Raw genomic sequence first — 25,122 nt, 5'->3', positions numbered from 1 at the left:
CACGATCTCATCACCATCTAGTTTCTGCAGGTGCAGTGCCAGCTCGAGTCACGTCACAGTTCAAGTGGGCAACCAAGAAATGAGAGAAAAAGACACCAGTCAGAATAAGTTCATGCAGGGAGGTGAATAATCATGTTACTCTGTGGATTCAAATCAGGATTAGACTCATAACCAGAACACAAGATTACATTTAAATATATTCTTTGACCAAAACTATCTCATCAGCCGTGAAAGTAATTCTTTACTTTGCTCTGCCTGTGGTCTGAATCTGTTCTGGCATGGATCCAAAATAAACTGCAGTACCACCACCTCCCTCCTCTAAGTAACCAGAATGGGCCAAGTGGTTGAGGACGTCCCGCACCATGGGTCTCTGTAACCACAGCTCCATAACCCCCCAAGCTTAGGCTTAATACGCTGTCTAAATATAGCACCATTTCATGATTCAGACTCAAACACGAATATTGTTATACCAACAGAGACACGCAATATGTGGAAAAAACAAACAAGTCAATCCTGAGTTCTAGGTTCACAAGCAAACAGTGGGTCATAATGTATTTTAGAGTTTTATATCAGCACCACCACTACTACTAACTCTAATGCAAAGCTTATTAAGCCTGCACAACTCTTAAGTGTTCTAAAAATAGCTCAGTAATGGCCGACAAAGGATTTCATCCTAAACCTGTACTGTGATTGGTTGAGAACATTTTGTTAAGTTTGTTTAGCAGCATCATGTGTATCTTTTTGTTACATAGCAGCCTGTAATGCTCTGGAAATGTGCCAGCATGCACTGAAGCAGCACAAGCAAAGAACATCCCCACTAATCCTGTTGTAGATGGGCCTGACTGGACAAATTGATAATGGTCAAATATTTGCAGGGTGCTGAATGTTTTTAAGGTTCTCAGCTTCCAGCAAAGTAAAGCCCCTCTGTGGGGTAAACCTTCTCTGGCTCTCTGTGGGAGTGGTGCCAGTAAGCTTTATGCTAGAGGTTCCATGATGAAAGCCGGGACGTGAGCCAAACTGGCCTCAGGGTCACACTCCCAGGACAGGATGATTTGTCTTATGAACAAGTATAGTATGAGGTTCTGAAACAGTGTCACCAAAAAAACTACATTCATATTATGAGAGGAAACAAAACAGCAGCTGGATTATTTTTAGAGGTTTTTACAGGGTTGCCATGTGGGTGGAAGGTCGATGTACAAAGCGCAGAACTTTGACACCAGAGGCTGTGTGGTTACCTCCCAGACACTGTAATATTTTGGTCAAAGGGATAGTTCAGGTATTTTGAAATGGCGTTGTATGAAGTACTGAACTCCTCCTTTGTAAGTGTATTACCTACGCCAGATGTCAGTCACTGAGAAACAGTTCAGTTCTGTAATAAAATGCAACTTCCTAAACCACAAAGAGTTCATCTGATCTTGTATTGGTCTCGACCTCTCAAATGTTTTCAAAATATTAAAAGTAAGGCTAAAGCTCAAAATAAGCTACAGCGTGATAATATAAGAGTGAACGCTTTTTGTTTCTTTGTCGGATGATGGTGAACAAACTATTCTGAGAATGTGCTCCACATAAAAAGCACATCAGTATATCTGTTGGGCCTTATTATTTTTCATTTTTGTAAAAATCAAGAGAACATTTGTCAGGATCTTGAAGGACTGAGAGATTTGATCAGTGATCTGATTGGTCAGCAGTTGGGCTATTGTTTGATATACCTGCTCCAGCTGACCATAGAGTGGAAACATACTTCTGTACAGAATGGTGTGTGCATTTGGAAACAAATAGGAAATTAGTAAAAACACAGCCGGTTGCCCCCCTGTAATGTTTAAAAGATTTTGCCCTTGGCCCTGTCCGTGTCTTATTAGATCTCCTCTGTGTTTTCATGTATATTGTTTGTTGTAACTTTGGAGCTACATTATGCAAAGATAAGCATGTTTGGAAAAGCCAAGCTGTTCTATTAAATTCACTGGAAACGCCTCTGGGTGCTTGCCAGAGCGCTATTATGCCCCATGTATGTGATGGCAATGGGAATGTAAATTTTTCATTATGTACACTTGTGCCCACTGAAGCTTGATAACAAGATCTGCTCTTTGTCCTCCACTGGCCATTCAAGAGGCTTTGGGTTGGCCCACTTTTTTTTCTGGCTGGATTATGCCTCTGAATGCTGCTGGGTACCTGTGTAAACTACCAAAGTACAAACTCTCTGCAGCCACAACACACACACACACACAGATGCTGACAAAAGGTAGCACTCATTGTTATAGGTGTAAAGTGTTTTTACAGAAGAAACTCAGATGTGTGGTGAGAGCTGTACATGTCGATTTTATATGACCTTTAGAACCTTTGTTTTCTCAAAATGAGACATCAGTTGATCAAAACCTGCAAAATGTGATTTGAGTGACTGATAAATGTTATGTCATAATCACAAAACAATAATTTGGGGGATTGTTGTGGAATCACAAGCAAGGAAAGCAGGTACAACATTACACGGCTTCTTATTTTTATTTCTGCGCACTATATTTATGTCCTCTGGAATCATTTACACTTGTCAGATGTCAAATCTGGTAAACAAAGAAAATGAATATATTGCACAATAGTGTGCTAACATCGATGGATGCATGAGCGAATATACAGAAATTCAGCAGCGACTGTGAACTGAAGGACCAATTTCAAATGTTGCAATTACAAATGCTTTGGCATTCTCAAGTTTATTCCTTTTGTTTACATTGTAACAATACAAATTCTCTGCTTTTATGTGCTGTTCTATTGCAAACAAAATAAATAAATACCAAGGTATTTGTAATTGCAACATTTTTGGTGGAGAAGTAGTGCATTATGTGACAGAAATGCAGGGGTGCCAATATTTTTGATATATAATATAATATTAAAACAAAGTTAAATTAAATAACATCTTTATTAAATTGTGCCATAAAATTGAGTGGGGGTTTGGCATGTGTTGTTAAATGTGATAGCTGATCATGGACACAGGCAGCAGACAAAGGGGCATCAGAGTGCACATACTGTCTCTACATACTGTCCATTGCATCATCAATTGATTCGAGCTATGATGCTCCTGCATTTCTTTGTGAGACAAGAACAACGTGAAATTTGATCATATCTGACGTATGTGATGCAATGCCAAGGCCTTTTCCTCACTGGTATATTGCGTTATGTCAGCGGCCCTCCAAAAGTGTCTGTTTGAGAATAAGGTCAGGGGTGTCCACGCAAAGCTGTGTCTCGTGTGAAGGTACAAGCCACATGGACTCCCCGCACAAAGCCCATATGCTATCCAGTGTCTACTCTGACACTCCTAAAACCACCCCTCAGATGGTCTCCTTGTTAAACCCCCTTTGCAGACAACAAAAGATCTGACCCAGAATCCAGTCACCCAATCATGTCATACGTCACCTTCAGGGTCAAAGGTCATCGCGGGTCACAGCACGGTGCTCCTGCAGGGGTCAGAGATTAATGTGCTTGAACACAGCTCTCTTTCTCATGACATCACCGCAGCTCATTGTCTCACGTTATAGAAATAACAAATGATTATAATATTAGATGCAGCTAACAATTTATTTTACTGTCATCAATCACCTGATAATCTGTTGCCAGATACTGATGCTGACAGTTCAATACTCAGAGAGGAGCTATATTTGGGGTGGATAGCAGGTGTACAACGCCATCATGAGTCCCATCTGAGGTTATAAAAAGATCCTGGCTTCAGTTAGACGTTAATAAACACAGTTGAGTCACTGCAGCCTGATCTTTCCCTCAGTTCTGCCATGTGTCTGAATATAACCATAAAAAGTTTAGAGATGCTCACTGATATCGTCTTATACTGCTAAATTGTTTCCTCATAGTTAAAAACTGTCTCATGATCATGACTTAAATATCTCAGGATTTTGAACCTGCAGTAGACTGGGTAGTAGTCTTGTACATCATCATTAGTGAAGCTCACAACATTTAGATATATGCCATCCGTGTAATGACACACGTGAGTGTTGTGTGGCAACAATACTTTTATCATCTTGAACTTTTGTGCAAATATTCTTAATCATTAAGGGGAAAAAAAAACTATGGGATCTTTCTTGCACTTTGGGTTCTGTTAAGTCAATTTGCCTTTGGACATGATGACAGCAGCGGTCAATGGGATCACCCATAGCCGGGAGTTACTCCCTGCTCAGCCACAGCCACTGACGATAAGTGACAACAATAATCTGCACATTCCCTCGATCACTGCAAAGTAGTATCTCAAATGCTGCAGCAGGTAGAATATTGCAAAAAAAGGAAGAAGGAGAAGGAAGAGAGGGTGGAGAGAAGGTGTTCAACGCAATTTAAGCGACAGACGCCAGCACTCAGTGCTGGCCTATTCTCAAACGTGCAATCCATTCGCAACAAGCTGGATGAGCTCAAGGCTTAGATAGAAACTCGAGAGACACATGCCTGTTGGCCTTTAATAACGGCCTTGTAATTTGCCTAGCAGACAAGTAGAGGTGTGGAGGAAGTTTTTCCCTAACCTTCATTTAGAACATGCCAGGCTTCTGTTTGTTATGATGCAGTTGCATCTTTTAGCTGAAAGGTTGCTATGTGATTTTAACTCGTCTCGCCTGCTTGTGTTATGGATCCTGGATTTCTTCACTGCCAGAGTGCAGTGTGTAAGCTCCGTAGCTACATGGACTGGCTCACCACAAGGATGTATTCTTTTGCCCCTGACTCTTCATTATGTACATGGATGGATGCAGCGCTCAGGAGGGCAGATATTTGGTCAAATTTTCTGATGACTTTTTGGACTTAAATGTATCAAAAACTAAGGAACTCAGATGTAACAGACATGCAGCCAAACATAAAGAAAACGTAGAAATTGTCACATCATACAAGTATTTTGGGGACTATATTTGATGATCATCTTAAATTTGAACCCTGAGGCTGTTGGGAAAGGGCCAACAGAGAATTCATCTTCTTTTATTGAAAGTCTCCTGACCTTTTCTTTTATCTGCTGTAGGGCTGCCACGATTAGTCGATTAGTCACAATTATGTCGACGAACAAAATCGTTGACAACTAATTTAGTAGTCGACACATCGATTTTTTTTTTTTTTTTACTTTGCTTTTCTCTCGAAACTGCGGCTGCAGCTTCCACTGTCGCGTCTGCCTTTCTGTCACATACACACACACACACACCTACGCACATGCACAGTAGTGGTAATCGGCGTCAGGCCTGACTGTACCGTAAATGATACCATAACACAGACCCTCCAGGAATTCACGATTTGCAACTTAAACGCAACTTCAGTGAATCCCTGTGAATTGAGGGCGGTATTGCAATTTTAACCAATCGCCGTGATTTTTCCGCAACTTCCGCGCAGTCTGCTCGGGGGATTCAACTCGGCAGGTCAGGGACGGTCGCATGGTGTGGGAGAATCCCCTCGTGGGTGCATTTCTTCCGTGGCGGCTCTGGGTCGGCATGGAAAGACTCCGGGGCGAAGGTGGCTCACGGCTCCGTCCGCGAGCTTTACAGCACTCGCCCACCCGCCCCTCTCCGGAACAGTTAATTTACGTATGATCCGATTAGTCGACTAATCGAAAAAATAATCGGTGATTAGTCGACTATCAAAATAATCGTTTGTGGCAGCCCTAATCTGCTGGAGTGAAGCAAAAGGATCTTCTTTTTGTCCTCTGTAAAGCAGCGAGTATTTTGGCTTCTCCTGGTCATATTCTTGCCATTTTCTCTGTTGCCATCAGGGTGCCGTTATGCTTTTGCTGCTTGTAAATCTAACCAGTACTCTTAAACATTCATCCCCTCTTCAATCTGACTGCTAAATGCTCTGTAGTCTTGTCCTTTAACCATCGTCACTCTTGGTGTATGTTTTTATGGTTGCATTTGTATCTTTGTTTGTTTTTTATGTGATCTTGTCCCGAATTTGGATTTAAGGCAGCAATGCATGAAGGTAATGAGAGTTTGAGATGCAGAGAAACTCTCCTTGTATATAATGCTGCCATCCAAAATGCTGTGTCATGTTCACAGGTTTCACTTTATTCAGATTGTTGTGTACAATCTGTGAAGGCACAGATATGATATTAATATCCATTTCTTCATTTTGGTGAAATTGCAAACAAGAGGACTTCCTGTCCCAAAATTCTGCATTAAGCTTAAATCTCTCTTAAAGTTCTCTTGAATCAAGATGTCTGTGTGGTCTATGTATTTAATGTTTTATCCACAAATTAGTGCACATAATTGTCTTTTGATCCTTCAAATGCAACTTTTTAAAAACTTTTTCTACATGAGAAGTGGACCCAAACCGATGCGACCAGATATTTGGTTTAACAAGTGAGAGACACGGCTGCGTCGGTAGCAGCCTCCTCGATCGATGCGAATTAGCCATGAATTCGTAGATGAATCGGTTGTAGAGTCATGGATCAGGTATCGCGAGACTTGGAATCGGTTGGCGGCTTCACAAACTTTTGGAAAAATACACCGGGCCCGTTCGCAGCGCGTTGCGTGAGCGTGGCATATTTGGTCCGGCCTGCATGCGACTTTAAACCCACCGGGAGCATTTCAGAAGCGAGCCAGACTTTGTTTACTTCCTCAGATTTGGCCATTTTCCCGGTGTATGTTCTTCTAAACATGCTTCTGTGTGTAAATATGCTATGTAGTTAATTAGTTTCACTTTGTCTGTTTTTACGTACAGCAGTTTGCACGGGGTATTTTATTTTGAAAATCCACTGGATTCTCTCCAACAAATGATGTTGATTCAGCCAGACTTTATTTGGTCCATGTCTAAAAATAAATACATTGACATGTGATTTTATTGTTGTTCTTTATTTTTATTTTATGATTGCCAGTGCCATAAAGCAACAATGCTTGGGGATATGTGGTCTTTTACATATTTGAAAAGAAAATATTATACTGTACTGTAAGATAGTCTTTCTTTATTCTATAAAATATCTACAATAAATATTAACCGTGGATCAAATCAAAATCAAATCGTATCCTTCTTACACTGTATCGATTTGTATCGAGTCTGTGATAAAAGTATATCGTTTTTGAATCGTATCGTAACCTGTGTATCTAGATGCGTATCGAATCGTTTATCACATAGAGATGTGCAACCCTAGCTACTACCCTCTCTCACAGGCCTTGAGCACCAGAGCTGGCTCGATAGAAGAGAAAAAAAAAGTTATGATGTCACACTGGGAAAAAAGACAATCCAATTAGGATGAGAATGAAGGACGGGGAGGGGAAGCCAAGGGGGCTTGGGGAGGAGCAAGTGGAGTGATGACACTGGATAGAGTGGAGAGGGAGGGAGGCTGAGCTGAGCTGAGCTGAGTTAGCAGTCAAGTGCTAACATATAAACACCTCAAGGAATTGTCGGTTTCCTCATCAGTTTGTTTGGTTCACAAACACACTTAAATACATGTTGTTATGCTGTCCTGAAGTTTGGTTTGTAAACCTTTTGTTGTGCTCTGTTGACACTGTATGACATTCTATCCAAACAGAACATTTGGATGGAGAGACCAGGCAATTATTTTCATTACTGATTAATCTGTTGATTATTTTCTCAGTGAATTGATGGTTTGGTCCAAAAAAAAAAAGTCTTACTTGTTATGTTCAACCAACAGTCCAAACCACAAGATTTTAATTTTACTATCAGATAAAGCAGACAAAGAAAAACAGCAAACACTTACAGGTGAGGCTGAAATGAGGTTATAGTGCCTAAAAAAGACAAATGATCAAAATTGCTGATAGTAGATAGATACCTAAGTAGGAAGAATTGATTAATTCATTCACTTCATTTAATCTAAGTATGTACTGTACATGGAACTGACTGCAGAGCTTCTCAGGAGACAGAAAACAAGAAGAAGAAGAAACATTTTTGTCTGTTGTAATGTACATCACTCGTGCTGATGTCAAAATCATGATGTGAGCAAGTTGAACAAAATAAAAGCGTTGGGTTTGGGCAAGTTGGACTGTCAGATTGCAGGTAATGAATATTTGATGAGCTTCAGCATACTAAACATCAGGCAGTCTGCCAGTCACAGCGGTGCTTTGCAAACATTATCACAGGACTAAAAACCTGTCTGCCTCTCCCCACCTCCACCACCACCCCCCTCCCTGTCTGTCTCTCTCTACAGTCACACTGAACAGTCGGAAAGGAGTGACCGATGGCGACAGCAAAACAGCAGGAGGGGCGGACACCAAGATACCTGAAGGCGATCTTTTGCTGCAGGTCAGTATTAAATCTGTATTGATAGATTTCTCCTGTCTGTTGTTATCAACAGTAAATTCGCTATATGTTATCTCTAGCAACTCTTTCATTGATTTTAGGTTCAATATTTGAGACTGTTTGTTGCTAACTCAAACATTTCAGTTTCCAAACAATCAAACCACTATGGTCAATATGTTCAATATCGTTAAGATGTGCAATATGTTTCGAAGGGCAGCGAATGTTGTTGGGCAACAGCACTGATTTCATTTGTGTGTCTGAAACATAAAGTGCCCATAATCTATTTAGACCTTATGACAGAGACTCACAGCAGCTTACCATTCATTACATCTGGCACAGTATGCTGTGCCCTCATGAAAACATGAGTCTGTAGTCAAGAGTGTGTGCTGCTCAACCGGTGGGTAAAACTTCTGCTTCGTACTTATTTGTAAAGAATCCAAAGAGGGATTTTGTTTGTTTGTTTACAGCTTGAATAATAATTTTTTGTTGTTTTGTCCATCATTCTGATGAATGGTGGTTTTATTTAAAGGAATAGTTCAACATCTTGAAAAGCCTTTGTATTTGCTTTCTTTATGCCAAAACTTAATTAAAATAAAAAATTACAGGCAGTAGGTTAGCTTAGTTCAGCATAAAAAAGTAAAAACTGTAAGCAGCAGTGTCCTTTTTTATACATTTTCTACCCGTGGAAAGCTTTAATGCTGAACTAAACTAAATGACTGTTGGCTGTAGCTTCATATATACCACACAGACATGGGGGTGATATCTATCTTCTCATTAAACTCAACAAGAGTGTTGGTTACCCAGATGTCCAACTATTTCTTCCTCCAACAACATGAGTAGTGACTGAGTGAGAATGAGTGATGGCATGTTTGAAACAAATCCCTGATTTTACTGCAACATTCAAACTATGTAGATTTAAATCAATGAGATTTTATTTTTATGGCGCCAAATCATAACAGAATATTTATTAGTTATCTCATGACACTTTTCATATAGAGCAAGTCTAGACTGTACTCTTTATACAATTATTGATAGAGACCCAAGGACCCACACGGGCGCAACCATAATCCCCAATCTAAGTGTAGCCACGATCCACGGGAACCTGCAAGACAGAAACATATATATATAGATATAATATATATATATATAGATATATATATATATATAAATTTATGGTGATTTCCAAACCAAACTATTGCCGTTGTTGGAAATGTCATTGTAATGGTTTGGGCCTCTTAGTTTCAAGTGAAAAGGAAATTTGAATGCTACAATATACCATGATATTTTAGATGATAGTGAGCTTCTAACCTTGTGGCAACAGTTTGGGTAAGGCCCTTTCCTGTTTCAACATGACAGTACGCCGTAGCCAAGTCTATAAAGAAATGATTTTGCCAGCTTGGTGTAGAAGAACTTAACTGGCCTGCATATAGTTATGGTTTTATGAGGTTAAGGCACAGAAAAAAAATTAGGTTAAGATGAGGGTTAGGTCCTGAGGAAAACATTGTCATGGGGCTAAAGTGATTACTTTGTTGGTTAGTTTGCAAGTTAAATATGGTTAAACTGTGGTCATGCCCATAGATAAACAACAGTGATTATTGTCAGGAAATGGGAACATACATCAATATCCCATGTTAGAGTCTGATGTTTTGTTGACCCCATCCATCCACGTCAACCTCCTCCCTCTGCAAACTTGAGCAGTGTTTCCAACAGAGAAACTTCACCTAGAAACCAAGAATTTTTGGAGGACGTCAGTACAGGACAGGGCTTGGTTAAGTCACATGTTTCTTTTTTTTTCACTGTGCTACATCAACTTAGAGTTACAGAAGAAAGCATATGTCAGGTGGCACGACAACATCCAGGCCTTAGTGTTGTAGAACACTATGTGTAATAATAAGTAATATTTGCTCATCTTTGCCACTCTTTGGACAATAGTGGAAACACAGACAACAACATGCTGAAAGAATCTTTTAGTTCCATGAAAAGTAGTTCCTGGGACTAAAAGTTCCAGATACTTTGGGTGTAAACGCGACTGTAGTCATTCTATAGTGCAACATACTTCTTCCTGTAACAATTTCGATGTCCAGTCAAGGATGCCGCTGCTTAAACATAAAACATTTGGGGCACTTGCTTAAACAAATGACACTCTCGTTCTTCTTGGGTGGACAATCTGTCCTGGATGAACTGAAACTGATGACTGTGGGCAAGGCTTTTTACCCAACATTGTGTCTACATGAAGACAAAATGGGTTCCAATCTTGTAGAAAGCCTGAAACCAGAAGAATTTCTCAGGGTCAGGGTTTAACTTATTAAGAAAAGGTAATCAACAGTCCTGTTTTCCATTTCAGTGAAACTACAAAAACACTGTTCCTGGTTCACAGTGGTTTGGTGCCCTCTGTATTGTATATATGATTGAGTAGAAAGGGAGTTCACTGGCTGCCAGATCTTTTTGGGATCTGCTAGAGTCATCGATTTTCCAGTCCAGTTCCTCCGAATGTGCATCATACTGGCATTCCAGGAGCGAAGAGGAAACAGCCTGCCTGCCATACCCCAACCCTACCGCGGAGGTTTCATTATTATGATAAGCCTACATTTCCCCAACTTGTTAGTAATGAGAATTGAAAGCTCATTTAGAGAAAACAAGGGTGCCTCTTCCTCCTCCTGTTCCTTCCCCTCCCGACCATCGGGATGAGAGTGGACAGCAAGCCGTTAACAGACTCACAGGAATGTGAGGTTTATTTATGATCCCAGGTCTGAGCCAGTTACTTTGCTCTTCTTCGCGTCAGACGGTAGTGAATTATAGAGGAGCTGTGAGCCTCAATCATAAATTATTCAGACTCAGATGGAGGAAACGTGGCAGAATGTGGCAGGACGTCTTAATTATGTTGTTACTTTCAGTTTCTATTGAAACATGAACACAAGCAGAACTGGTCATTTTTGACAATAACTGACATCAACCTGCTCTAATTGTGTAGACTGCCCTCTTTATGCACTATTCAACAAAGTTGGAATAATTTTGTTTTCAGACACATTCCTCATTTTATTCCTATTTATACACATTGGGTTAATTGTGGTTTAATTGTCACTGTGATATGTTTGGAAGAGATTTATTAATAAAGATACATTTCATCTAAGTCTTCCAACTATAACAGTGTATGTTCTTTTGTTCTCTATTAGTGCAAAATTTCCAAGACATCACTGTTCATTTGCTCATACTCATGACTGAATTAAATCATTTTCAGCTGGGAGGTTAATGAGTACACATGAGTAAACTATGTGACGTTAAAACATATGGCCTCATTTCTGACGGCTGCACAGCCTTTCACATCACATGCCCTCTTCCAACAGAGCATTTTGCAAGGTGCCTTCTTACATAAGACAATAAATTATTTCAAAAGTTAGTAGTTAGAAATAGAAAATGAAACACTGCATAGAGACAGAATTTAGCTTGTGTTTGGTGAAAGTTTATGTGGAAAACTCAACATTGACATTTGGGTGTTGATTTTTATTCTCTACTCTGGAAGTGCTGCAGATAATTGTGATGACTCATTGGTATATTATCGGGGAAAATAACAGCATTAGTCATCCCTGTGGGCTAATTTGGGGAAGAGATGACTGTGTTTGTATGGATGTTGTGTGTATGCGTGTGTGTCAGCGTTTGTTGGTACATGTCTGTTTGTGTGTTTGTCTACAAAACCGAGGCAGGGGACGTGTGTCGTTTAGTGAGGTGGAAATGTTGGAACAGCTATTCCATTTTGAAGAGAAATATATTTCACATAACATGCTTCCTCATTTTCTTCCTTTACTTCCTTCCTAATTTCCTGAATCCACCCAGATTCCACGAGCTCTAAAGGATAGGTCAGGTAGAATATACACATGTCTGTCTGTTCAGAAAGGATGACTTGCAAACAACCATTTCATAGTACGACATTACACAGGCGAGCTTTTAGTGATGACACTGGTTTTCTTGATTAAAAGCTTGCACACAGTGAGAGATGATTGTGCTAAATAAGAGACCATGCCTGTGCTAAATGTCTTTGTGCTTGTTTTCTTTGACCCACAGGCTCTCAACGGTTTTGTCCTGGTTATCACTGCCAGTGGGACCATTTTCTACTCCTCTCACACCATCCAGGATTACTTAGGCTTCCACCAGGTAGGTATTGTAGCCCTCTACCACCACCCTCCAATAACTGTCTAAAGACCCAGATAAAACAAGCAGGAATAGAAACAACATATAGCCTATATGCCTTAGAGTATACTTGAAAACAGATCTGCTGTACGTGAAAGGTTTTAAATGTGTTCATGATTGAACTCCACTCTTATTCATCCCTGTGTACATTGTTCATGTGCATAAGTAAACACAGAGATGTGCAAATCTATAGAGACACATATGTTATCACTTTAAACATGTTGAGGATCTGTTTTAACAATTAATCGATGGGTCTGGATGGATGTCCTGCATGCCACACTTGCTGGGAGTAGCTCACTGGTCTGGTCTTCTTCCTGCACGGTGCAGAGTCAGAGACTCAAACAACAGCAAAGAGATCCGATCTATTTATAGCTTGGCCTTTTCGCAAACCACCAGTCACAGCAGGGGGCTGCATTGGGCAACACATCACCTGAGCAGCACACACTGGAACTCTGTGGACAGCTGAGTGGATCTGTACTGTGATTTTTACCAGCAATCCTAAAGTCTTTTTTTTTTTTTTGAACACAATGATTTGTCATCCGTACTGCTGGAGCCACACACACACTAATGGGACTACGTGACTTGCTGCTAATGCTGCTGCTGCTGCTGCTGCTGCTATTAATAGCACAACCTTTGTGACTTTAAAAACATTAGAGTAGATGCCCAGGTAGCTAGTAACTATTCCAAAGCAAACATCCCAAACATCCTAGAAAGCTTCAAGCAACGCAGTGGGAACGTCCAAAAAAAAAATCTTACAGCCACCTAGATGCGCCTGTATAGCAACACCTTAGCAACCACTCTGTACACCACTGCAGCGACCCACCAACACTGTTTGGAGCTACTACCAACAAACCCTGCAGCATCTCTTAGCAGTCTGATAAAATTTTCATGGTTGGTTCTTTTCCAAGTGTATAATTTTGCCTACATCCTGTATGTTCTTCACTTTCATCTGACTTTTTTATTCTGGCCTCTCAGACGGATGTTATGCACCAGAGTGTGTATGAACTGGTCCATACGGAGGACCAGCAGGAGCTCAGGAGAAACTTGCACTGGGCTTTGAATCCTCCTCCTCCTCCTGCTGCATCCATCACTCAGGACTCCCCCCAAGGTGATCACTCTCTCTTCCTACATGACCACAGCACATCTGAGAGGTCCTGGTGGGACTGAATACAGGCTTATTAACTGAAACTGTCTGTGTGAACATGCATTTGGACACCAATATCAGACGGTTAAGTACACACAGTTCAGGCATTAAGCTTTAAGACCCTCCTCAGGTCAGGTCACATGACTCTGTAATCTTCACTGGGGCTTATGAGGTGAAGTGGTCCCAGATCTGTATTTGGGTTTTAAGATGCTTATGTCTCTACACTCTGGTTCTGAGCACTGTGTTTAGGCTGTAAGACCTGCAGCCCTGACACAACAAACACACTCCTGTGCTGAACCGTTTACAGTCTCCCCTTTAACCCTTTTATACTGTTACTTGGTGTGTTGGGACAGAGTTAAGTCCATGTTTTATTACATCAGTGCATTTATACAGTGGAGAGAATCTTAAACGCTATAGTCACAGTGAAATGGCAGTTAGACCATCTGCAGTTTCCATAATGTGACAGGTTCAATATATGAGCTGGGTGACATTTCGAGAAGAATCTGATCAAATTCTTTTTCAAAAGTGGACTTGGTGTTGCAGATACAGAGCAGCATGAAGCTGAGGAGGATTGTTACTTCACTGGGCATTTCCCACAGTTCTCGTGTTATATTCAGCTGATAGTCATTGTCACTGACATCAGCTCATATGTGTTTTTTTTTTAATTACAGAGATGGAACCGGACAGCAGCTCATCGTTGGTCACCTATAACCCTGAGCAGCTTCCCCCAGAAAACTCGTCCTTCCTGGAGAGGAGCTTTATGTGTCGCTTTCGCTGCCTCCTGGACAACTCCTCTGGCTTCCTGGTAGGTTCAGTTTCAAGAGGCCAGTCCCACAATATTTTACACCTACTCCCAGAGATGTAAATGCTACCTGTCTGATAACGCCAACCTACAACAAGGTTCTTTCAGATTTATCTTTAACGTACATGGTAGACAAAGACACATGTGGCTCTTATAGAATTATAGAAATACTACTATTGTCAGAGACATAAACAAGACGAGGTTGAAACATGGGTTCCTGGATATTAAATGTCCATTGTCAATGTTCCACTCACATCTTCAGATGTGAGAAAGAGAATTTATAGTAACACAAATGACACACACAATAGTTAAAAGCGGAGCTTAATAATTAGTTAATATACATATACTTATACAGTCTGTACAAGGTCAAAGATACGAGCATAGCACACAGTAAATAGGTAGAATGATTAATAATGATGTAGGGTAGTGACAACGATTAAAGATGATGTATATATCTGCATCTCGACCCTGTGCGTCATCTGCGATGTAAGTTCCTCAGTCGGTTCTGCTCTAGTAGCCTCTTGGAAAAACCTTCATGTCCTGTCAGCGGGGGGGGGTTTGCCTCTGGGCAGAGCTACATCACACATCTGTGTTTACAGACACATCTCTCTCAGGTTATGGGGGGGGACAGTGGCTGGCGCACATGTCTCTGCACATAAATGTGATGGAACTATATAGAAGGTGATTCAACATTTTGCCCTGTTGCCAGAGAATCATCACGTTTTTATTTGTACACGCAACCAAACAGCAGCAGCGTACATTGCCATGGGGAAGTTCCCTGAACTTTTAGCCAGACAGCTATTGCACTATGCACACATACAATTGCTCTCCATCTGAGTGCTGTACATTCCCAGAGAATTGAACACAGAGCTGTGACTGTTATAGCGAGTAACCGTCATCTCTTTTCGCAGCCTAGACTTTCACATTTATAGGGCTGGCTTCACTGCTGCGTTCCAGCCAAAGGGAGAAGGGGTCTCTCCTTGTTCCTCTGATAGTTTGATAGTCTGATGTGTTGTGCGTGAAGATTGAGATTGTATTTTTCCAAAATACACCCTATCACATTATTGTGTCAGAGTAAATACCAATATTGGATTATAGACCCTTTTCACAGCACATGAAATAGTAGGTAAACACAGGTGTTACCAATGATACAAATTGCGGTATTCAGAGTCAGGGTGCTGCTGTGGTGCATGTCAGTTCACTGGAAAGTCTCTGCTGCACTAAATGGAACAGTTTACCCTGCTATTTCATGTCAACATGTCTGCTGTAAAAAAAAGTGCAAGTAAATGAGGCTACTGTGTGACTGAGTGAAGCTCCACAGTCTTTAGATATTATATAGGACTTACATGAAAAAATAACTTATTACATATTTGATTTCATTTATTCTCTTTACAGGCTTTAAACATCCATGGCAGACTTAAGTTTCTGCATGGACAGAACCAGCGGCAAGAAAACGGAGGAAAGGTCCCGCCTCAGCTCGCCCTTTTTGCCATTGCGACTCCTCTGCAGCCTCCATCTATCCTGGAGATCAGGACCAAGAACATGATCTTCAGAACCAAACACAAGCTGGACTTCACACCTATGGCCTGTGACGCAAAGTAATGATACTAACATGCAACATACATGTACACACTCCATACATGATTCCATGCAGCCCTTTGTATCCTATCCTATCTTGATTTTTGTGAAGATAAGACACCAGGAATCAATGTTACATTCATGATTCAAACAGCATGTGTTATTCTCCTGTGTATTGTTTTGCTGCAATACCTTAAAGATCATTCACTACATATGGATGTAAGATGTGTGTACCTTGCATGATGTTTGGAAAGTGAAGTATGTTTTTTTTCTGCACAGGGGGAAGATCGTGTTGGGGTACACAGAGGCTGAACTTCGGGTACGAGGATCCGGCTATCAGTTCATCCATGCAGCAGATATGTTGTACTGTGCAGAGAACCATGTCAGAAGTAAGTTCTATTGGTGCACTCCCAAGAGTGGCTGGTAACCTTTGTTGCATCTCTCTGTGTCCTGTTTCATGTCATCACTCCACTTGTGCTATTCAGAAAAGGTCTACTTTATTTTTTTTGATATTCCTCCACTCTATGGACTTTAAATAAAGTTGGACACATTTTGGCTCAAAGTGATTGAAAATTGTTTTATAATAAACAGAATAAGCAATATAAATCCATCCATTTGTTATGGTTATCTGACAGAGGCATGTTGCTATTTTAGATTTGTTCCTGTCACAAAAGTTCAGTGAGTTCAGACAGCTTTCACAAGTAATCCTGCTGGATTATGGAGCAGGTTGAGCAGAGCTATAGAACTGCCAGAGCAGAGGTCAGGGTCCACAAATCCACAGATCCATACAGCAGCACCAACACACAAACACTAAAGAGGTCAGATACACTACCCACCACTCTCACCTTACGGTATTGCAAGGGTCAGAAAAGTTAAATCAAGATGTCAAAGCAAGTGGAGAAATTAGCTAACTGATCTCCTGCACTGAGCCAGATTTACGGATTCTGACGTGCTGCTTAAGGGAGCATTTTTTCAAGCTCGAGCATCAAGATGATCTTGTACAAGAGCTTATGATCCAAACAGAACTGAACTTTTTCACCCTCAGTAATTTGTAATATAAAGTAGCAAGCAGGTTACAGAATACCTGTAATAATTAATAACTCATTCACTGTCAGTTATGTCATCTTTGTCTCTCACATTCTCAGCAACTGCAGCAAGTTTTTTTTTTTTTAATATTCATAGCGAGGAATGACTCTATTTCTGTTGATTGAATTTCCATTAAATATGAGTAATAATAAGTAATGCCATTTTAAACCACCAATATGCAAAAATACAAAATACAACTTTGGACATGTTACTAAAATAAAGTGCTTTTCAGAAGATTTACTAAATTATTTTTGTGATACAGTTCACTTATTATAACTTTGTTCTGAATTCTATATTTGTAGTGATGAAGACTGGAGAGAGTGGTCTGACTGTGTTCAGGCTCCTCACCAAGGAGAATCGCTGGAAGTGGGTCCAGGCCAATGCCAGGCTGGTGTACAAGAACGGCAAACCAGACTACATCATCGCCACCCAGAGGCCTCTTTTGTATGTTCCTATCTGTTTATGTTGTGTTGTAAACCAACAAAAAGTACCAGATCCAGACTAACCATAAAGTTTACATGGGAACAAATAGGGAGTTTAAGAGTTTATTCTTAGCAAGAAGCATGTGTAGTTTTCAGTTGACAGATAATTGTTATTGTTATACCCTGTGTATAACACCTTATAACACCTTTGATCATAGAAAAATAAGAACCAAACCAGTAACTCTGCCAGCAGCTAAGCAAGCACTTTGTCAGCTTTGTAAGTGAATTTCCATGGTGAGGTCTCAGACAATCCTGTTTTCTGTCTTTATAGGGATGAGGAAGGAGGAGAACACTTGCTTAAGCGCTCCATGCATCTACCATTTACCTATGCTACAGGAGAGGCCCTGCTCTACCAGTCAAACCACCCCATAGCAGTCTATAGAGATGGAAGCCATGAGAAAAATGGCAGTAAGTCAAAGAAAAGCCGGGCTGACAGCCTGGTGAGGGATGGTCTGGACCCCGGCTCTCTTCTAGGGGCGCTCATGAGTCAGGATGAGTCAGTGTATGTTTGCCAGCCTGCCTTGGAGCCCAAAATGTCATTCCATAGTTTCTTTGGAGATCAAATGGGCTTCTCTGACTCTGAATCCTCCAGCTTGCACAGGAGCTGGGACGAACCAAGCAATGGTGTGCTGGATCCAGGCAACACACAGGCAACCACCAGCTTTGACCCACTGCTGTCTACTCTAGACTCCCTCTCCCTGGAAGGCCAAGGGGTTGTGGATTCGGAAGAGGGGGGTTGTACAATTAGTGAGCTGTTTGGGGCTCTGGAAGGGTTGGGGCTGAGTGCTGAGGATCTAGAGCTGCTGCTGCTGGACGAGCGGATGATCAGAGTTGAGATGGACCCTGAACGAGTGCCCACTTTGGATGACCTGCTGACAAATGAGGAAATCCTTTCTTATATCTACGACTCCATAGAGGGAAAGATTGATTCCACAGAATGTGGAGGACAGGTGCCTCCCAGTACTTCCTCAGCGACAGCCACAGCAGTGTCACTACCTAATAGTAATCAAACTCCTGATGCTAATGTGCAAATACAGTTTCCTCAGCATAAGCCTCCCCGGGCAGAGCAGGCTCCCATTGTCCAGCTATCCCAGCAGATGCAACAACACCTCAACATGCGATCCAGTAAAGTGGCCCATGACTGGGGCCAGCGGAGTGACCATTTGGCTAACACAATAGCCGTTAATGGAGACCTGCTGGGGAAAAATCATTCCCCAATCCCCAATGGACAATGGACACCCCAAGACATTCTTGCCAATGCAGGGATACAAGTGGAACACTATAACACACAACAAACTATTTTCAATGGTAAGGCCTCAGAGCTGGATGCCAAGCTTCATCAGCAACAAATGCATCAACGCTACCTTCAGCATCAGCAGCAACCCAGGATGCAGAACCATCTCTCACAGCAGTGCCATGCCAAACAGAAGGCAGCCAACCTCAATGGACTGTGTGGCATCTCTAGCACAGAGCATTCAGCCGGAAACCCCCAGTGGCAGGACTATGGATTCAGCGGAAGTCTGGGCAGCAACCTTTGCCTTGATAACAGCCAAAAACCTCTGACAAACGCTTCACTAGATTCTTGCATGGATTATAGCATGCCTGATATTAACAATGTGGATTATACTATTAGTGGAAGTTTGTTTGGGAGGAGTGGACAACAGCATGGGTCGGAGTCCACAGTTTCATCATTCCAGGGCATGAACCATAAACAGCAGCAGCAGGAGCCGATACCAGTTCCTTTGGCCCAAGTCATCTCCAGCCTGTCGCAGTGCCCGCCCCCCAACGCTTCCCTTGATCAGATCCTAGGAGTTGGCAAGCCATGCCAGCAGTTGGACCACTATGGCACTATGATGACCTCTGAGATCACCCATGACGCCAGTCCCAATAAGGTGAAGTGGCTGAAACACTGAATGCTTTTATTCCTATTTTGAACATGGGGTGATGGTGCACTTCAGTCTCTTGTGACCAACATCTGTATTAGAACATAATTTTTTCCCAACTGTTCCACAAATTACTTTTTAAGAAACTTGGAAAGATTATCCTTGAAATACCTTTTACCTTTAGCTTTTTCTCTTGTTCTTAAAGGACCGGTGACACGGTAGACAAACCTCTGTTCGACACCTCCGTTCCATACATTTCTTTGTCTCAAGTGTAACGTGTTTCATGCATGTGCATGCTACATGAGACACACTTTCTAAGCCAAACCATGCAAGCATTCTAGAACATGGGGACATTCTGGAACATTCTATAATATGCCAACATCCTAGAACATTCTAGAAGATGCAAACATTCTAGAACATGACAGCATTCAGCACATGCCAACATTCTTTAACATTATAACATTCTCGAACATGACAACATTCTAAAACACAAGAACATTCTGGAACATGCCAACATCCTGGAACATGCCTACATTCTGGAACATTCAAACATTTAAAACATGGCAACATTCAGGAACATGGGAACATTCTGATAGATGGAAACATTCTATAATATGCCTACATTCTGAAACATTCAAACATTCTAGAACATTCAAACATTCCGTAACATGACAACATTCTAGAACCTGACGACATTCTAAAACCTGACAACATTCCGAACATGACATCATTCCTGAACATGGCAACATTCTGGAACATGAAAATATTCCGGATCATGGGGATGTTCTAGATGTGCCAACATTCTGTAATATGCCAACATTCTGTAAGATACCAACATTTCGGAACTTTTGAACAGTTCAGAACATTACAACATTCAAAACATGTCAACATTTGGCACAAGACAACAGTCTAGAACGTCAGCAGAATAACATTGCAACAATCCAGAACATGCACATCTTACAGAACATGGGGACATTCCAGAACATGTCAACATTCTTGAACATTAAAACATTCTAGAACATCCAAAATTCTGTAACATGCAAATATTTTACAACATGTTTACGCATTCTGGAATATGCCAACATTCTGAAACATTAGAACATTCCAGAACATGACAACATTTTAGAACATGTGAATTAAATGGACTTTTATTGTCACTCGTCACATGTCACACCCCAGGTTAGACAGGAAAGATCTAATCTGTTCTGTTCTGTCTCTGGGATCACGCTGTGAAGACTGGCTTCATTCAGAAAATATATTTTATTGGTGGTACATTGGTGGTTGGGAGATATCTGGATCATTGGGATCATTGTAGATATTTCATTCATTTTATGGGTATTTTAATTACCAATTCAACTAAAACAACTGAAATTTTGGCCACCACTGTATTTGGTAAACTAACAATGCCAAGAAATCTTTAAAGGCAGTTATGTTTATGGTAGTTAGTGATTTTGTGTTGAATGCTTCCTTTGTCTTGGAATAAATTAGGTTTTATATGATCATTAATCCATATCACCATAGGCAAGATATAGTGTGGGTATCACATTGGTATCTGGCTGAAATCATTTAGTGCTTGTGCAAACAAATTTATAGAACATATTTTTATCTTGTAAAATGTGTGTAGTGTATTTCAAACATACAGCACTATACAGTACACCGTATTATATTAAAAACATTAAATCCTTACTAAAGAGATCAAAATGTAAATATACCATGCAGACATAACACATCATTTATATGCTACTATAGTAAATTAGCTGACATTCCAAGGGAGAGACCTACAAAATGGTGCAGTGCTGTATTTTTTCTACAACCGTATCTTGTTTGGTTTCTTCATAAAGGGTCATTGCTCTCTATGAGCTACAAAAAAAGCTGAATTGTTTTTATTTGCTGCAGAGACTAAACGTGTTTGCAGAAGAAATAGGAAGATGTGTTTATAGTTTGGTTAATGTAGACAGAACCCTAGATGTGCAGAATGGGTGAGGTCATCACATCTAAATCTAAATAATTAAAATAATTACTTGTCTTTAATAGTTTTTAGCTACATCCCATTTCAAAATAAATGTTAAACAGCCTGTCTTTTACCACTGTATCACCATGACATCATAAGAAACTGCAAAACAATATTAAAATCCAGAGAACTTTTATTCTAAATTAAAGTAGCAAATACTGTATGTATAAAATGATGCACATTCCCATAGTACGACTATATATTACTGTCTTTATTCATGGTGTCCTCTTTTCTCCTCTTGCAGATGGAGAATGGTTGCTTCCTGAACAGTACTTATCCTGGAGGCTGTGCCCTGCCCAATAGAAACGGAGCAGTGCCCCCTACTGTCCAGATGCCCAGTCCTGAGACTTTGTCCAGCCTCCCTGACCCACCAGCCACCGGTTTCTACCTCTGACCAGCAGACCACGGACAGTCATGCAGCAGGACACTGTTATTGGCCAGAAACACACAATGACTGGACCAGCCTTATACATCTAGATACCACGACAAACAAAGCTGAATAAACGTAGGCCTATATGTTTTTGTTTATTGTTTATATATTTTTGAAATATTTGTAATATTTCTTTCTTTCTTTTTTTTGTTGGTGGGGCATTGTGTTGTATGTCATATTATCATATGAGTCCTTTGTTTACAATAATGCAGTGAAGAGTGCTCAGTTGAGTTTATTTTAAGTCATACAGAAAAGTAAATATGAGTTTATAAAGCAGGGTTTTTCTCAGATACAACACGAAGCAGATTCAGAGGTACCAATAATGATATATGGTTCTATGCATTGTTTCTGTCATTTCATGTAGGATTTTATTATATTTGATGTGCAAAGAAAGAGCAGGAGTAACACAAAGAAGTGATGAGTCAGTACTTGGTGTTATTGGTGGGTAAATGATTAATACTTCACTAACGGAAGCTGACAATAAGCCATTAAATATCACATGTAGTAGATTAAGAGATTACTTGATCAACAGAAATTTGACTGCAGCAATTTTGCAAACAGGAAAACATTTGCTGGTTCTAGGTTCTCAAATGTCTGAATTTGCTGCTTTTCTTTGTCTTTCATGGAAGTAAGTTGAATATCATTGAATTTTGGACCGTTGGTCAGACAAACAAAGCCTGGAATTTGATTCTGGGAAATTGCATTTTTCATCATTTTCTGACATTTTATTGAAAACATGATTAATCGAGACAATAACTGGTCTTTGAAAATGAAATCTGTGCAAACAGGCAAACAGATTGAGATGAACTGAGGTTGTTGTGTGTCTCCACTTCATGAATGTACAGACAGAAAGGAGAAGAGCAAGAATATTAGTATCTAACCAAGCATCAAATGCAGTTGTTTTTCATGTGACTTTCGCTTGTATAGTTAGGGTTATTTCTTTTGCTTTGTATCTGAACGCACCATAAAACACACACAGTCTGCACCGGCAGTCAACAGGACATCAGCTTCGCTCATAGATTTGCGTCAGGCTACGAGAATGTAATCTTTCAGTGTTCAGTCATGTATGTTTGAAAAAAAGTATGGAATATGGAGTTTATGGCTAGAAATATCCTGCACTTTATTTCAAGCACCCATTTGATGCAGATCTGCAGTCAGGGATACTGGGGTTATAAAACCAACAGACCCTGTTTCTTTGTTTGTTTTGTTTTGTTATGTTTATCTTTGAAGCTAGAGATGCAATTTGAACCAGTTTGCTTTTTTATTCTCATTTTGAGGTACATACCAAGTGATGGGTTCATGTCCTCACAAGCACAAACACTTCCATACAGATGTCGGTGTCATCATTTGTTCTCCACTTGAATTATTATTATTTCTTTGTCTTTGTCGTTGAATAATGTTGATAATTTTTGACCTCGGGATGAGTTTTCTTTCTTTTATTTTGGTCATTGTTAAAAGTTGAACTGACTCAATTAGAAGAAGTCGGTTTTGATTTCCTGTATTTATTCATGTCCTGCAGCAAGTAAGCAGTCTTGATTGTTTTGACATTTATGTTTAAGACAAAAAAAAAAAAAAAAAAAGAAAAAACGTTTTGTCATCCTCCAGCAAAGCAGTGGTTGCACTCCAACCCCCTTCCTCCTCCAATCCCCGTCCTTCAAGGGAATTCTACAGTGAATTCAGGTCCAACGCCATTATACTACAATATTTTTTAAGAGGAAAAGGCGGACATGTTGGGGAAATCTTCTTTGTTTGCTGTTTCATCCAGTTGTAGGAAGTGAAGAGCACTGAATACACAGTGATGAAATGATATTACTCACCATTATGTCACCAAAAGTGTGAGGCCTCTCCTTTCAAATGGTAGAAAACTTGGTGATATATCAGGTCAGTCATCTACACAGGATCAAACAGCAAACTCTGAAAAACCAAATGTGAGGTTTTAAACGAGATCTCTACTGGACGGATACAGTTCTGAATGTTTCTTGTACATAGCAAAATGTCTGGAAAATGATACAGAGTAGAATTATTTCATCAAGAACAGATGCTGAAAAGAGATTTCCATGAATTGCTCAAATAATGTCATTACTGTTGGTATTAATATTATTGTTCTATGTTTTATGTTGAAATGTGATACACATGTGGTTACATGTCATTTGAACTGACTCGTTTCTTTCCCTTTTCTTTTTACTACAGCAGACATGTTTGCTATATTTAATATGATTGATGTGACTTATTAACAATGTGAAAAAAAAATGTGTGTATATAAAGGCAAACAAGCTTTGGCAAAATACAGGTATGTACATAGTTTTACGTCAAGTCACTCATTCCAAGCACTATTTTTAAAACACATGCTTATCAAACTTTTCTGTTTTGTTGATTCATTTTTTTGTTTTGTTTTGTTTGTTTGATTTTTGAAATTGTAAATAGTAGTCTCATCACAAAACACTGGACTCTTATGACAGCCAGAATATGGTGCCATACTACTGAGACTTGTTAAATAGGCTCTAATGTTGGACAGCTGTTTAGCCACAGTAACGTTAACATGCTAACAGGGCGAGGTGTAGATGTTGCAGATTTGACCCGTGTCCTTTGACTGCTTGTTTCAAATGTATTATTTTCTTCCTTTAAAATAAAGGATTTCTTCCGATCACAGTGAAAAACACACAAACATTAACTGACCACTCATACAGTACGTCTCTCTTTCTCTCTGAGCCCTCCCAAGTTTTGTATTCACTTGAACAGCAGGGAAGGTTCCAACCTTTGCCAGCGACTACTTACTGTGGATCCCTGACATGTAAAGGTGCTATGTGTGGCATTTAACAACAATAAATCATTGCTACATTAACTCTGAGAAGGCTGCATGATTACTGTGAACAAATCCACAACAGTCCACAAATATGCTCAACCTTTAAAGGGCCAGTGTGTAGGATTTAGTGGCAACAGTGACGTTGCAGATTGCTAACTAAATACAACTTTTCACCCTCAGATTAACTGACAAGATGCATTTGATTGGCTGCTGTGGAGCATTACTAATTTACTCAGGTGCTGTACTGAAGTACAAATTTGAGGCACTATTTCCTTCTCATGCCACTTTCTTCTTCTGCTCCACTTCATTTCACATGGAACCCTTGCACGTTTTATATTTATCTGACAACTTTGGTTACTAGTTACTTTGCAAATTCAGATTTTTAAAAACATCAGAAAATGTTCAGGTACAGCTGAAACGACGAGTTAAAAACATCAGAAAATGTTCAGGTACAGCTGAAACGACGAGTTAATTCATTGACTGGCAACTGTTTTGACAATAGTT

The 25,122-nt window shown here is 40.2% G+C and overlaps 1 protein-coding gene across 1 annotated transcript in view; it reads left to right on the top strand.

Annotated features, from left to right (window-relative positions):
• LOC104924856 (aryl hydrocarbon receptor) overlaps window positions 1–24,594 on the top strand; it is a 36,607-nt gene extending 12,013 nt beyond the window's left edge. Inside the window, exons 3-11 of the mRNA XM_027290768.1 lie at window positions 8,123–8,217; window positions 12,274–12,363; window positions 13,375–13,507; window positions 14,215–14,348; window positions 15,741–15,943; window positions 16,203–16,312; window positions 17,312–17,453; window positions 17,763–19,383; window positions 21,630–24,594. Coding sequence (XP_027146569.1) covers window positions 8,123–8,217; window positions 12,274–12,363; window positions 13,375–13,507; window positions 14,215–14,348; window positions 15,741–15,943; window positions 16,203–16,312; window positions 17,312–17,453; window positions 17,763–19,383; window positions 21,630–21,779 — 2,678 coding nt within the window. The 3' untranslated portion in view covers window positions 21,780–24,594. The remainder of the gene's footprint in view (window positions 1–8,122; window positions 8,218–12,273; window positions 12,364–13,374; window positions 13,508–14,214; window positions 14,349–15,740; window positions 15,944–16,202; window positions 16,313–17,311; window positions 17,454–17,762; window positions 19,384–21,629) is intronic.
• The last annotated feature ends 528 nt before the right edge of the window (window positions 24,595–25,122 follow it).

This window comes from Larimichthys crocea, chromosome XVIII (assembly GCF_000972845.2).
Source record: "Larimichthys crocea isolate SSNF chromosome XVIII, L_crocea_2.0, whole genome shotgun sequence".
NCBI lineage: Eukaryota > Metazoa > Chordata > Actinopteri > Sciaenidae > Larimichthys > Larimichthys crocea.
This window is presented reverse-complemented; position numbering and strand designations above follow the sequence as displayed.